The sequence below is a fragment of the Tachypleus tridentatus genome, chromosome 1 (genome assembly GCF_004210375.1).
Source record: "Tachypleus tridentatus isolate NWPU-2018 chromosome 1, ASM421037v1, whole genome shotgun sequence".
In the NCBI taxonomy this organism is placed as follows: Eukaryota; Metazoa; Arthropoda; class Merostomata; order Xiphosura; family Limulidae; genus Tachypleus; species Tachypleus tridentatus.
Window position 1 is genome coordinate 160,201,784 of NC_134825.1, and position 16,818 is coordinate 160,218,601.

A 16,818-nucleotide genomic window follows, 5' to 3' on the forward strand; every position below is an offset into this window, starting at 1 on the left:
CATTTTGTAGCAGTTAAGATAAAAAAGTGTTTCTGTGAAATAAATGTTTTCCTTGTATAGAAAACCAGTTTCTCTATGTACATAAGTAAATTGTATATTCTGGTACATGTGTTACAGAAGATGAGGAAACAAGTAATCTTATTTAAATTGTAACTTTCAAAATAATGTTGAGCTTAGTGGAATTATGCATGAAAAATTTATTTGCCACATATAAAAATGAATTATGAAATTCAAGATTAAATTCGTTTTTAAGATATTTTCACCAAGAAAATGGTGTCTGTTTTGACACGGTGGGCACAAGAATCAGAAATTGAAAACCGAGAACTAATTCGTCAGATGTTCAGTTTGTTGTTAAGAAACTATGATGGTGTTGGACAGGTATGAAAATATTATGTTGTTTTTTTTAATTAGAAAAAAATAGTGTTACACAATAATTATAAAATATGATCTTTTTCATAATTTTACTATTTTTCAGTGACTTTTAATTTAAAAAGATACATTGATTTCTACCTATGTCTAATACAAGAGATGAAATTTTGATGCGTGGCTTTGGACATTAAATCTTACGCTGTAAGTAAGTAAGAAATATTTGTATAAAATTAAACCGTATTATATGTAGACATATTTTTTTGCACAAGTAAAAAAAATATCAAAATGTTTGTTTTTACATCATTATTTATGACAGTTTTCTTAGCATATGTAGTATAATTATTTATCTACCTAAATTTCACTGTCATTAATGAACTTTTATGTAAATCACTGACAGTATTACATTATGGAACCTAAATACCATTAAAAAAATATTAATTATTATTGTGTTGTAATTTTGGATAACATCTTCAAATTGTTAAGAGAACTTAGCTGATTTCACAGTTTAATAAGTGACTAAAATAGTAATGTTTTTTTTTCATTCATCAGTTAATGAATGCTTTGGAAAATACTTACATCATTGGTAGCAGCAGTCAAGAAGATGTTAAAGAACTGTTAGGACACCTTGGAAAAGTTCGATCCTTGCTTCTTGTACAGATGGGACCTGAGGAAGAGGAGATTATGAGAGAAAGTCTATGGTGATTTTTTTTTCATGTGTTATTTACATTCCCAATATTTTTATAAAAAATATTAAATTACAACTCAAAGGTACAATGGTTTTTCGTTTCTTTGTTTAGTAATTTAGATAAAGAAAAGTGCATCAGGACACTTTTGTTAGTTATAAATATAATTTTATTAGTGTGTAAGTTGGTGGTAAAAAATATTTTGTTTGTTTATTTTTATGTACCTTCAGTTAAAGCTAAACCAATTAATTATAAAGCTGTTTTATGAAATATCTTTAGACTACAATATCATCTCATGAATTTAAGTATTAGGCTGTCATGGTTCACGCAGGTCATGAAGATTATGGAAAGTCTTAGAATTCAATTAAGAGTTTTCAGCACTGTAAATTCTGGAAAAATAATTGGTTTTATTAGGAGGTCCTGGAAAAGTCTTTGAAGTCTAACTCCATTCATCCCATATCATTCTGGTTTTACTAGTGACAAGTCATACCATTGTATTTATCTCAGTTGATCAGTATAAACTGTGAATTATGCACCTTTACTACCATGCAGTGTTATCTGACTATTTTTGAAAGGATATTATCACCATAGAATGAGATAAAACCTCATTTAGCAGAAATCTGAATTCATAAAATTATTGTTAAGAAAAGAAATATGGGTATTTCAGAACTATCCTAATTTTACCTTCAGGATTTGTGAAAATCACTAATAATTTTTCTAACCTAAGTTCTTTATCAGTTATCACCTAAAATTTAACAACAAAAAACAGAGAGAGAGAAATGCAAATCTAGGTGGTAACAATATGATAGAATGAGTATCATAAACCTAACTGATAATGCTTTAAATAGGTAAATATTTGTGATGAAAGACATCCTGTGAGCTTACCACAAGTAAGGTCACCTTTTATTTATTAGGTGAAAGTCTGAGACTGAGATGTTCTGAACAATATTTGGGTTCCAATATTATATATTTTAGGTGTAGCATTCTGTTTTTTAAGGACAACCAGGTGTGTAAATACAACATTGTGATGTATTTTGTCAATATTACTTTATTTCTTTGTGTTTTTATTAGTTTATTTTTCAGATTTAAAATGAATAAAGTTAAAAAAATCAGGATGATGATTTTACATGTAATTTTGACTGAAACACATACTTGATAAAAAAATAAAATTATTATGGTAATTTTATATTTTTAATGACTTGTTTCATTGTCTTTTTTGTTCTTGAATAAATGTGTAATTGGGAGCTAAAATGTTACTGTTATTGTTAGAACATTTTGCACATCTGTTACTGGATTTTTATAAAATATAATAAAACATTACTTATTTAGTTTTGGTGGAGCTCAGATTCTGTTAAAATCAGTAGATTGTGTTCTTGATAATGACAATTTTGTCTTGGAATTATTATTTTTTAAGCCTGTGTGAACTATCATTCATGAAAAAAATCCATGCTAATGGATTTTTATGCACACATTTAGGTACATACACTGCTGGCCAAAATCTTAAGGCCAATGAACATGAAGAAAAAATATGCATTTTGCATTGTTAGACTCAACCACTTATTTGAGTAGAGCTTCAAAAGACGAAAATAAGAAAAGGGAAAATAAAAATGAAAAACTTTTTTAGCATTTAATAGGGAAAATGTGAACACTATGAAATTAGCCTTAATACTACCTGGTCAAAAGTTTAAGACCATACCAAAAAGAAGTCCTAAACAGGGAAGGAAATGCCCAACAAAAGGTCTCAGTAGTGAGTTGCATGGTCGTCATTGTGAATAACTTCAAACATTCGCTTTGGCATGGTCGATATAAGCATTTGCAGAAGGCTGGCTGGTGAAGATGGCTTCATGAAGATCATGCACTGTTTGGAATTGACGTCCATTTCTATAGACTTCCTTTGCCATCCACACCAAAGCATTTTCATTGGGGTTTGGTTTGGACAAACATGCTGGATGGTCCAAAAGAATCATGTTTTTTGCCATGAAAAAGTCCTTTGTCCTGCAGACATTGTGGATTGCAGCATTATCAGTTCCACACAAGTGAGGGCCTTCAGTCAATAAGGATGCTCTCTCCAACATACCAATGTAGCCGGCTGCTGTTTGACACCCCTGTATAACCTGATACTCCATTGTTCCATGGAAGGAGAAAGCACCCCAGATCATGATGAAACCTCCTCCACTATGTCATGTAAACAATGTCTCCGGTGGGATATCCTTATCGTGCCAGTAATGTTGGAAGCCATCTGGACCATCCATTAACTTTTTTCTCATCAGAGAACAAAACCTTCTTCCAATTTTCTGTGTCCCATGTTTGGTGCTTCTCAGCAAAATTTAATTGAGCTGTTTCTTGGTGTGGAAGTAGGCGTGGCCTTTGAAGAAGTTTACAGTTTTTAAAGCCTTTCTCTCGTAGATGTCATCTTATCATTCTTGAGCCGCATTCTGCATCAATAAGGGCTTTAATCTGGTTTGACGATTGGCTGGTGTCTTGCTGGACAACCAACTCATTGAATCCTCCTACTCAATGCTGGCAAAAGTTTATTGGGCCAACCACTTGAAATTCTCGTTCCATATCCCTCAGGGTCTATTAAGAAATTTGCAACAGCATTTTTACTAAGCCCAGTCTCACCAGTGATGGCACGTTGAGAGAGACCTTGCTTTTGCAGCTCGACAATTCTGCCATGTTCAAACTCTGTCAACTTTTTAGCCTTTGCCATGTTTTTACCCAATGTAATACGGGAGATGTTGACATGGCTAATGCTTGAACATAAATGACTAAATTTCGTTACATGTTTACCAATTAACACTTTGTTTCAGTATAGTCTTAAACTTTTGACCAGCTAGTATTTAGACTAATTTCATAGTGTTCACATTTTCCCTATTAAATGCTAAAAAAGTTTGTTATTGTTATTTTCCCTTTTCTTATTTTCATCTTTTGAAGCTCTATTCAAAGAAGTGGTTGAGTCTAATAATGCAAAATGCATATTTTTTCTTTATGTTTATTGGCCTTAAGATTTTGGCCAGCAATGTATATGTTACAACTAATACTAAAGAAACTGGATGATTCTTTTGAAGAATATTTTAATATAAGATTTTTGCCAGTACTGGAAGTACACCTACTTGCAGCAAGTTGAAATTTCATAATAATATTATCTCTACATACAATTAAAAGGAGTACAGTGTTAAAATCACTATATAATGAATAGTTATTAGAACAGTGACTTACCCTAAAAAATAAACAAAAAATCCAGATATCATATTAAACAAGGAAGCTGGTCTAGGACCAGAAGTAATAAAGTACTGGGCAGATGTTTTGTAATGCTTGGTAGTTTAAACCTAGATGGTGCTATGGAAATATAAATGATTATATGGGCATTCAAATCCCAACAATGCCTCAAGTGTTACTTCTAAAGATGGTGTCACAGAGTACCAAAAAGAATCTTTTTAGGGTAGGTTCTAACTATATAGTGCATAATAATTTTAAATATATATTTTTTAAATGTATATATGTACATGTTTTATACAAATTTCATCTTACATTATTTAAGTTTATATTTTTTAGTTCTGTTACAATAACAGATAGACCGAAGAAACACATGCATATTTCTGTTTGTTATTTTCTAACTTATAACTCCTAATCAGTGATCAATATATTTCAGGGATTTAGTAAACAACAAAATATTTTTTCAACATCCTGACTTGATTCGAATATTGCGTGTTCATGAAAATGTTATGGGTATTATGATGAACACACTGGGAACCCAGTCTGCTGCACAAGCTGCCTCTTCCACTCCTGCAGCTACATCTCCTATTAGTCCAGGACAGGCTCAGGAAGCTCCTGATAAGGTGTGTTAAAATGTTAATGAGAGTAGTATATCTTTCAAGCTGTGTGTGAAGAAAGTGAGCTTTGACTAATTTAGAATTTGAAAATTTTTATATTTATTTTTATCTTATAAACATTTTGCAGATAAATTTTTACTTTTGTTGACAAATTTGGTTCTATTTTCTTATGAGTATAATACATATTTTCTGCCTTTACATTACCTTGTGTACTTTAAAGCTTCATATCTAACGTTTATTTTCTGTTTTGTGTTTTTTGCATGAAAAGAGAACTGATCCATGAAATATTTTAATCCCTTTATTTGTGATATTTTAAAATTGATTTGCTATTGTCATGTTAAAACAGTTTTATAGTTTAAACTTTATGGAATTATTCATTTTAATTGCTTGTAACTTAATGAAATCATTTTACTTGTTTTTCTTTAGATAAAGAGAAATAACTTTAAGGATTTAACTTTTTTGTTTGATTGCTTTATTGATAAATTTTTACATATTATGTAAAAGATTAATTATTTTACATGAGTGCAGTATGGGAATTTTAGGCAAAATTGATCACTGAAATACATCATACAGAAATATTTATCAAAAATGTTTCAGTAAAACAGTAGTTAAAAAATGTTTAAGCTATCAAGTAAGCTTTATATGTGTTTGTTTGTCTGCAGGACACCTCACATGAGATGGTTGTAGCTTGCTGTCGTTTTCTCTGTTATTACTGTCGATCTAGCCGTCAGAACCAAAAGTCTATGTTTGACCACTTGGATTCCTTATTGGAAAACAGTAACATTCTCTTATGTAAGTTAAAAATATTGTGTGAAATTTTTATTGTATTTTCAACATAGCATTTATGCTTTGTAAGTAAAGTTTGTAATTTTCTTTACCTTTCATAAATTAAAATAACTGTAAAATATCCACAGTACAATATTATTTGTATAAAATATTACAACTGACTGAAAAGGAAGGGTTTAAGTTTTGAAAAGACAAAAAATATCTATGGTGAATTAAGTGACATGTTTTGATACAACTCACATAAATTTCATTTCACTAGTTGAATATTGTAACTTAACAAATATTAGAAAATTGTTTATGGTAGGCCCAGCATGGCCAGGTGGGTTAAGGTGTTTGACTTGTAATCCGAAAGTCGCAGGTTCAAATCCCCATTGCACCAAATATGCTCGCTCTTTTAGCCGTGGTAGTGTTATAATGTGACGGTCAATCCTACTATTTGTTAGTAAAAGAGTAGCCCAAGAGTTGGCGGTGGGTGGTAATGACTAGCTGCCTTTCCTCTTGTCTAACACTGCTAAATTAGGGACGACTAGTGCAGATAGCTCTCGTGTAGTTTTGCATGAACTTTAAAACAAACAAACTTTTTATGATTAATTTCTTACGTAAGTGAATATTACTTTATTCATAATATATCATATAATGAGTTACCTAAAAAGTGTCACTAAGTAATCTTTTGTAGAAACAAAACATTTAGAATTCCTTTTGTGTGAGTGAAAAACAAAAAGAATACTCCCATTTGCTTGTATGATAGTGCAGATACATATAAAATATGCTGTGAGTTAGGAGTGTGTATGTTTATTTGGAATATTTGTTGACATAGGCAGTATACGGATTATTAGATATAATGTTTGGATTTTTTTTAAATATTTTATTCATCTTGTATAGATATGTTTTCAACCTAATCATTACTCCAGTAAACAGCATGCCACTTTCTTCAATGCTGAATAAAAGGGCTTGACAATTAAGTAAAGAGGAATGAAGAATTTACCAAGTATATTTGAATACAGATATTGTTTAGTTGTATATTTGTTTTTGCCTGAATTTTTTCTCTGCCCATGTTCATATTACACATTCTCTACAAGATATTTCTTCAATCTGTGTTTTGCAGATATTTGATGCGTTTCTGGTGGATATCAGTGTACTTCTATAAAGCACAACCACTGCATTTCTTGTATTCAAAAATCATAGAACTTGTATTACTTTTTAAATACATTACATGAAATTGGTTAAAGGAAAGAGCATTATATTCTTTTAGCTCGACCTTCTCTCCGAGGATCAACACCACTGGACGTTTCTTATTCTTCTTTAATGGAAAATAGCGAACTTGCCCTTGCTTTACGAGAACACCATCTCGAGAAAATTGCTATTTATTTGTCCAGATGTGGCCTTCAGTCCAATCAGGAATTGATAGACAAAGGTTACCCTGATGTTGGATGGGACCCAGTGGAAGGAGAACGTTACTTGGACTTCCTCAGATTTTGCGTTTGGGTTAATGGTAACCTTTAAAGCATTTCAATACAGTGCAAAGAAAATACTGTTAATATACTTATAGTGATAGAGATATTAAACCTTGCAATTATTTATGTAAAACAATAAAAGAGATAGAGATAATGTTTTGTGACTACATCATGATGTGTGTTAAAAGCAAGTGTAATGTTTTCATGTAATGCTTTTTTTTTAATGAAATGTTAAAAATTTCAAAAGTAATTTTTTTCAAAGTATCTCTTTGTTATTTATTTGAAAGAAAAAATAATAGTTCAACAAATACACATGATGTATATACAAAATGAAATATTGCTTTTTATATATGTATTATTTGAAAAAAGTAATAATTAGCACATTTAATGTGTTTTCTAGGGGAAAGTGTTGAAGAAAATGCCAATTTGGTAATTCGTCTTTTAATCCGTCGACCTGAGTGTTTGGGTCCTGCTCTGAGAGGAGAAGGTCCTGGATTGTTAGCTGCTATTAAAGAGTCAATCACAATGTCTGAAAAAATTCAGACAGAAAGAACTCAACAAATTGAAAGTGGTGAAGTCTCAGGTGAGGAAGACGAAGATTACATCGACATGGGTGCTTCTATCCTAAACTTCTACTGTGCATTGGTTGATTTGTTAGGACGATGTGCCCCAGAAGCTGCTACAATTGCTCAGGGAAAAAACGACTGTATTAGAGCACGAGCCATTCTTCGATCACTTGTTCCCATGGAAGACTTGGAAGGTGTACTTAGTCTGAGATTTGCTTTAACAAGTCCAGAACTGAAACTTGAGGGTATGTCTTCAGTAACAATACCTGCTTTAAAATTAGGCAGAAATGTAAAATGGTAGTTTAACAAAAACGTTTAAAGGCTTTCACAGTTATAAAATGAGTTTATTGGGAATATTTGCACTAAATTATTGGGTGCTGCCAGTGAACTTAAGAAAATGTGATAAAACATGTTAAAGGTATCTTTGACATCAAATGTCATCATATCCTGCTCCCCAGTGGCTCAGTAGTAAGTTTGATGGCATGGTTTTAATACCAGCAGTGGGTACACCACAGATAGTCCATAGTTTTGTTTGTTTTGATTACAGAGGTAAACAATCTCTCATCATTTACTAATTTCTTACAATATTTGTATATTTCTTATAGGTTTATAAAACCAAATTGTAGACCCCAGATAAACAATGCAGGAAAAAAAACACATTGCTAGTTAGAATGACTGACAACTAATTATTTTGTTGATCACCACACAAAACAAAATTGTCTTTGTTTGATGCCTGTTCTTTCTCAATTTCTAATAAACTAATAAACATACATGTCTTTAGGGACAAAAAAAAAAAAAGTGGAAATAATCATTAAATGTAGCAACTTTACTTGTGATTAACCATCTATTCACAGGCTCTGTCAAATTGACTAACCCCATATCTGCAAAGCTGTAGAGACTAATGTTTATTGTATTCTTTGATAGATTGCTTAGGCAGTGTATTCGTAATGAAACTTGTAGAATGGACGGCAACTGCCTGTTGTGGAGACACAAGTGTAGAGGACAACGTTTTGAAAGTCTTCCGCCTTTCGTCATCAATTCAGTGTGTGTGTAGGTGTTGTCAGTCTAATATCATTTTATATTAACACTATTAAACCTTCACTAAACATATTAGAGGTGAGTAACCTGTGGCTGTCATTGGTTGAATCTACAGGAAATCTCTCTTCCAATCAGAAACAGTGATAATCTAACCAATCATAACACTCTCCACAATCCACCAGAACACTATAAAACACCTACGACACCTACACACACACTGACTTGAAGATGAAAGGCAGAAGACTTTCGAAATGTTGTCTTCTACACTTGTGTCTCCACAACGTGCAGCTGCCATCCATTCTACAAGTTTTATAATGTTTATCATAATTCTGAATTTACTATGTTTGACTTAAAAAAATTTGGCAAGTGTAGTAATAAACATTAAAACATCTGTTTTGTATATGAACTTAGAAGTCTTTACTGAGTCAGTCTAAATGGAAGGTGATTTTCATCCAAAAAATAAAAATACTTATTTTTTAACTTACATTTTTTATGTTTCCTTAATGTAATCTTTAAAACCTCTTAAATGTATGTAATAGCTTCTTCACAGTTCTTTTATTTTTGTGGTTTACTTGCTATAATCCTCACACTGGAAGCCCATTAGCTGTTTCATATAGAACTAACTTTACAGAGCACTCAAACTCATCAACTTTTGACCTTTTCTGTTATTTTTCAGAATTCATAGTTTTTAATGAAATTTTTAATTTCATATGACATTCTTCAGTTTGTAGGCTCATTAGAGCTAGCTGTACAAAACCATTTTCTGTCCTACTTAAAGTCAAAGTATTTACTAAAATATAAAAAGTTTATTATTATCTTTTAGCAAATATTTTGCTATTAGGCTTCATTAGGACTAATAGTACATATATATAATGTTTTTGTACAACCAGTCACAATGAAGCTGCAGTGATAAAATAATAGCTCAGATTTTTTATTATTATGTGGAGAGTTATGGTTGTTGTTTGTTTTCTACTTTATTACAAAAATTGCAATATTTTTCCAGGTTAAGCTGATAAAAAAATTTTATTTTTCACATCTCAATTAGTTTTGTTAAAAACATATACATAAATATAAAGTTTGTTTGTACTCACATTTTAATAAAGATATTTTGCATTCATGTCAAAATTTCAGACATTCTTCCATGAGCCTTATTTAGTCTCACAGATTTGTGTGTCCAAAAATTAATCATTCATGTAACTTTTAAATATGCATTTTATAACATAGATAATATATCAGTCACTAAAATGGAATGTTTGAAAATTAATTTATTTATCTGGTTTTCTAAATGAACTATAAATATACTAAACAAGTTCCTTTAGTGTTCAGAGCACCAGAATATGGTCCTGACATACCAAGCAGTCTTGCTTGTTTACAGTATGAGATCTAAAGATCATATACTCTTCAAAACAAGAAACGCAAAAGGGATATTTTTTTTATTTTAAAGAGAAATATATGTAATAACGTTACAAGCTCAGAGTATGTGATGTTACACGTGTTAAGGCACTGATTGTCAGACCAAAATGACAATAAAAGTTGTGCACTTTGAAAACGAAGGAAAACATTGGATTTTTCGCCAAAACGCATTCGTGTACAATAAATTTGTTTGAGAGATCTGCATGTTCTGCACGTGCAACATGTGCAAAATCCCTATAAAAGTGACGGGTTTTCGGTTTCCATAGCTCAGTGTTAATCCACCAACACGCAATACAGTTATGCCAAGACTGACAGAAGCACAATGCAACAACGCCATTGATCGCTTGGAAGCAGGCGAATCTCGATCAGATGTTGCCAGAGCTGTGAATGTCCACCAAAGCACCATCACAAGGCTATGGAATCGTCACCAACAACATGGATCAACTCGTTACCGTCCACGATCTGGCAGACCTCGTGTGACCACGCCCTCACAAGATTGCTACATCCAGTTACGTCACCTTTGGGATAGGACCACCACTACAACGTCTACTGCCTCAACCATACCAGGGCTGTGTAGGATTTCCGATCAGACCTTACGCAACCGTCTACAAGATGCAGGAATCCGACCTCGACGTCCAGTCAGAGGTGTCATCCTCACCCAGCAACATCATCAAGCACGGCTGCAGTGGACTCGGGCACATCGGGTATGGCCTCATTGACGATGGATGCATGTTTGGTTCAGCGATGAATCACGTTTTATACTTTGTAGGCAGGATGGAAGGACCAGTGTTTACCGTCACCGAGGTGAACGTTTTGCAGCAAACTGTGTGCAGGAAGTTGACAGATTTGGTGGTGGCAGCATCATGATGTGGGCTGCCATCGCCTACAATGCCAGAGCAGACCTTTTGCACAATCGAGGGAATCTTATGGCTCAACGATACATTGACGAGATTCTTAGGCCCCATGTGCAACCCATCATGGTGAACGTAAACAACATTTTTCAACATGTCAACACCCGTCCTCACACAGCCTGACTCACCACTGTCTTCTTGAGACACCACAACATCAACGTTCTTCCCTGGCCCTCCAGATTTAAACCCCATCGAACATCTTTTGGGACGAATTGGACCGACGTCTGCGACGGCAACAACCTCAACTGCAGACTCTACCTCAGCTTGCAGAAGCTTTGCAGGCTGAGTGGACAGCCATTCCACAGGATGTGATTCGTCATCTCATCGCTTCCATGGGCAGGAAATGCCAAGCAGTTATTGATGCTCACGGGGGGCATACTTATTATTGACGTTGAGTGACGTTAAACTTCACCTAGTGAGCGTGGACTTCGCCTTTGCAGACTTTGGATGTTCAGCAGTGAATGTGCAAGGTTTCACACATGTCATACAGAACTACCTGGAATAAACTTGTAAACAATTTGTCTCAAATTTTGCCTTTTGCGTTTCTTTTTTTGAAGAGTTTATAAATAATGTTTTGCTCTTTTGATTGGTTTTAGATATGGTTATCAGCCATGTGAAGTTTATAAGCAAACAGTATTGAAAGCCACAGACAAATGGGAAGGACCTCTTTAGTGACTTTGACAAATTAAAAAGACAGGATGCTCAAATTTTAGATTCTTGCTTGTAATTATGTGTTGTATGTGTTTCTAATTGGTTGAAAACTGCAACACGTATTAAACATTAGATACATTAAAACAAGTCTTTTTATTACTATTCAAAGATTTTTTTTGCAATAAAATATTATGTATTTCGTGTTTAAGCATAAAATGCTTACACAGAATTTATCTAATGGGGCATTTTATCCATTTTGTCATAGGAGAACCAAAAAGTGATCTTCCTTCTAGCCTAGTACCCAGCCACAAACAATCTATTGTATTGTTTCTGGAGAGAGTATATGGCATTGAGAACCAGGAAACTTTCTTTCGTCTGTTGGAAGATGGTCTTCTTCCAGATCTTCGTGCAGCTACCATGTTGGACAGGGTAAATATTTTGTATACACTGTGTCTCTCTGTACTGGTGTGTTTATGTTTGCTTATATAATAGTGTGTAAGAAAGAGAGAAAGATCTGTATCCAAGGCTTCCTCTTATGCATATGTGTACACAGGTCAGTATTTATTTGAACAAATCACACTCATATGCAGGGTTTAGCTGTTTTATAGCTTTTGAATTGTGTCATCAGTAAATTTAGTACAAGAATGTCACACTTTTATTTCTGTAAACACACATAAACATCCATCAAGCTTCTTTCTAAAACAGTTGCAAGATTTCTGATTCAGCTCCAAAGGGCTGGAGTTTTAGGAGCTGTCATAAGCATCTGATGAAATATATTTGGGATCACAAGAGCGAAGCTTCCAAACTTATGGATTATGGTAATCTACTATACACCATAAAAAATATTAAGCCAAAATTAGAATTTAATGTTTTATTAAACTTAAAAGTGTAACTCCAAAAGTCATGAAGTAAAAATTAAACAAAAAAGATCTGTGAATTACTGGTTATCATGCCATGTTGAATGATTTTCAGTATTAGTTTTGTAATTTTATTTTATGAATAAATAAAACAAAGTACGGGGTTTAAACCTTTTCAAAAGTAATAACTTATTGTGGTTTTACATATTTTCAATGTAAGGTTGTTGAGATGACAATCTCAATAATGATTTTGGAAGTATGATAAACTAATTCAATAATTTTTCTTGGAATACCTCTCCTATACATATTTTAAGCTTACTTTATTATGTCCTTATTAGGCTAATTCTCTTCACTGCTAATAGAACATAGTTGAAATTAGTAAATTTTCTTCCTTGTTTCACACTTGATCAATATAGTTAATGACTTGCTCTTCTTTGTCAGATCAAACCATTTAGTCAAGCTGCTGTTATTTGCAGTATTTTGAGATTAATAATGAGGGTGTGAAAGTAGCAGGTAAGTAAATTATAACTCACCAAAGGAAGTTGCTATAAAAACAATGGATGTACCTTTTTTTTTCTAACACGAAATCATTCAGGCTGTTGATCAAGGTATCGAGAAGAAGATAAAAGATCATAAAACATAACAGTGCATTAAACTTATTTTTATGTATATTAAACTGTGTTGTGTAGATTATGAAGTATTGAATATATTTAGTTGAAACTTAAGCAGTATCATGTTTGAAATTAATCACTGGGGGGATTTAGTGATAACTTGTTATGCTTGAGTGAGGAAGTATATTATGCTAATATAGTAATAGATAAGCAAACAACAATTTATAGAAGGTGAAGTTACTGTATATTTTGACAGAAAATTGGCCTGCCTTCTTTGGGCATCCTTTGATAAGACAAAACACCCCATAAGTTGAAAAGTACCTTATTACAAGTCGACCATCTCATGTGAAAAACATTGTCCTGTTTTATCCAGTGTAGTGACTTATTTATAGTTACACCTGGGAAATCTGTTATTTTACTGCTTTTGTCCCCTGCTGGGAAAGTGGTAAGTCTACAGATTTACAATGCTAAAATCAGGAGTTCAGTTCCACTCTGTGGACACAGCATATAGCCTGATGTGGCTTTGCTATAAGAAAAACACATACACATGCCCTGCTTTTAGGACATAATCTAAAATTCTTCTCTTTGGGTTTATTGATCACCCCCTCAAGATTGCTTACAGCTGAATATTTTCACAGAATGATATTTTTCTTTAAAGGTAGTTTTTTAAGTAGTTAATAGTGTTAAACATTTTAATGAGGTATAGATGACTTTATGTCTGCTGAAGTATGTGCTTAATTCATATATTTTAAGTTTTCCTAAAAGCCAACATATACTGGAATTTGGATGTCTATCTCTCTCTTTTTCTGGTAGAATATTTATATTTATATGTTTGTACATTAACGTTATTTATGTAGCCTGATGGTACAGAAAGTGATATGGCCCTTGCTCTAAATCGGTACATTGGCAGTTCTGTACTTCCACTGCTGATCAAGTATTGTCACCTTTTTACTGATGCAGAAAATTATGCCAGTCTTTTGGATGCTACACTTCACACAGTTTATCGTCTCTCAAAGGTCAAGACACTTACAAAAGGTCAAAGAGAATGTGTATCCGACTTTCTTGTAGCTCTTACACGGTAAGTTACAAGTTCTTGTTTGTAAGTTGTCTGGAACATTGCTCTTGTAACTGTCACTCAATACCTAATAAGATCTAGTTTTGTAAATGTGCTCATAGCACTTGTGGAAATTTTTTTTATGACAATCTTTTCATCCTTTTAAGGTTTCCATGAGCTTGCATTATATTTTTAAAAAAAAGCTCTCTATGTTATGTGAAAAACAAAAAAATTATGAAACAATATATTAGATAATTTGTTTGTTTAGAATTAAGCACAAAGTTATACAATGGGCTATCTGTGTTCTGCCCAACACGGGTATTGAAATCCGGTTTTAGTGGAGTGAGTCCTGCAGACATATCGCTGTGCCACTCAGGGACATATAAGATAGAAGAGACATAATACAAATTATGATAAACAAAAATTTCACTGAAACATTTTATAAGTTTTTTTACTCAGATGTTTCTTTTCTTTAGTTTTATTGAAACTAAACAAATGCTTTCATCACTTATCATCTAAGGAGTTACATTTTAATAGTTTTCTCTATTTATAGTAATTATGTATTATTTTATATAAGCAGTTAGAAACTTGATTTTCATTTTTAAGGAAGTCGAAGATTACAAATGAGAACTAAAAAAAGAAAGAAAAGAAAGATAGGTAGAAAGTTTGTGTTTACATTCTTAAGTTCAGAAATTATCACTGAAAATTAAAAATAAGAGCTCTTATTCATGAGTTACCGTTTCACTGGATGATAATTTCTCTGCAGGCAATAATTATGATTAAATGTCCATAATAATAATATATATTTTAGAAAATCAAAATGCCAAAGAGCTGTTTAATTAAGATAACATAATACTTCATACATTTATGAAATGAATTCACAATGCTTATTGAAAATTTGAAAGAGTTCATGGGTTTCAACAAGCAATGTTGCTTGTAAGTGCTCTATAATAAAATAGTATTTATTGTTTTTATGAGCTAGTAATTGTTTGCCTTGTTTGGTTAACCATTTAAATACTTTCATTCACAAGGAGTTTTTTTTTTTTTTTCTAAAATAAAAGTATCATTTTCATATTAAGACAAAAATATATGTTTATAATATAGTGGCAAACAGTGAATAAATTGAATGTCTTTATTATTTTCAAAGGGAAATGCAACCTGCTATGCTTTTGAAGTTGCTGAGGAAACTCACTGTAGATGTATCTGTTTTGACAGAATACACAGCTGTAGCACTGAGGGTAAGTGTAACTACTGTTATGTTTGACTTCAGATCACTAAGTTAATGATTTGGGTAATGAATGTCTGTTTAGGGTGTTACATTTGTTACAAATTATTGTACTTTCAAATCAAGAACTGAACACGTTTTGAAAACTTGATTAAAGATATACAGTGCTCAAACTGACTACAAAGTTAGATTGTGAAATACAAAATTTAATGCAAATGAGCTTACTTTTTAAACTTTGTTTCACGTTTCTGTATTCAGGATTTTAGTATAGTTGAAGTTTTTCATGAAGTATCTTTTACATTAACAGCCACAGTTTGTTTCCTTTGAAACACTTGTTAAGTACTCTAAATGTGTATGTAATAGTGAAGTAGGATGTTTTTATTTTTTAATAGTTAATTGTTTTATTTATCATTTGTCACTTTAATCTTGTAGTTCTTTTTATTTTAGCATCCTTTTCACGTAACAATAGTTCTCTTATATTTCTCCTTTCAACTTTTATCGGTTAATATAAAATATCTTATGCATTATGATACAACTGAATTAAATATCTGTTTCGTGAGATACCTTAAGGTGTTATATATATTTTTATTGTAACATTTCTACTATAATTATTAGTCAAGAGAAATAGTAATCTTTTCTTATTGATGGTTACCAGTATTAAAATAGAATATATGATATTTGAAACTGTGTTATTGAAATTACTGTAAAACTTTTTCATGCCTATCTCCATGTTTGCAGTATAGGATGGAGGTGAGCCTAAAAAAACTACCCCATTAAAACTTTGTAACCTTTTTCAACGATGCTTGTTTTCAGAGATATTTAAAAGTGTTAATGCTTTGGTTTTATAATCAATTTTTTTCTGTAAGTAAAACTTGCTCTAATTAACATAATTGATCAGTAAATACTCATGTAGAGATTTTCTGAAATTGGTAGATTTAAGTAAACCATCAGTATTATTTTGTATTATTATGTGTGTGTGTGTATATATATATTACATGTATGTGTGCGTTTTTGAAAACAGCAATCTTAATTTGAATATAGGGTCGTAGAAGACATATATATACTTCTGTTTAGTTGTATTTAACTATTGCTGTATTGATGCTAAATAAGTCATTGATTTTTTCTTCAGCTGCTGACCTTACATTATGAAAGATGCAGCAGATACTACGGTGCTGCCGGAGGAGGTTATGATTCGGCTTCTGAAGAGGAGCGGCGACTCACTATGCTGCTTTTCACTAACATCTTTGATTCCTTGGCAAAGATGGTAATTCTTCATCAGACAGGTTTTGTTTACTTCATTTGATTTAATGACAAAAGTTTTAAGAAATTTAAAACAAAACTAATACTCAAACTGATAGATTCGCTAT

The 16,818-nt window shown here is 32.2% G+C and overlaps 1 protein-coding gene across 1 annotated transcript in view; it reads left to right on the forward strand.

Annotated features, from left to right (window-relative positions):
- LOC143229032 (ryanodine receptor-like) overlaps window positions 1-16,818 on the forward strand; it is a 243,367-nt gene that overhangs the window by 106,969 nt on the left and 119,580 nt on the right. Inside the window, 10 exon segments of the mRNA XM_076460689.1 lie at window positions 254-378; window positions 919-1,067; window positions 4,705-4,891; window positions 5,548-5,677; window positions 6,924-7,163; window positions 7,526-7,936; window positions 11,970-12,133; window positions 14,030-14,250; window positions 15,374-15,464; window positions 16,581-16,715. Of these exon segments, the coding sequence (XP_076316804.1) occupies window positions 254-378; window positions 919-1,067; window positions 4,705-4,891; window positions 5,548-5,677; window positions 6,924-7,163; window positions 7,526-7,936; window positions 11,970-12,133; window positions 14,030-14,250; window positions 15,374-15,464; window positions 16,581-16,715 (1,853 nt within the window).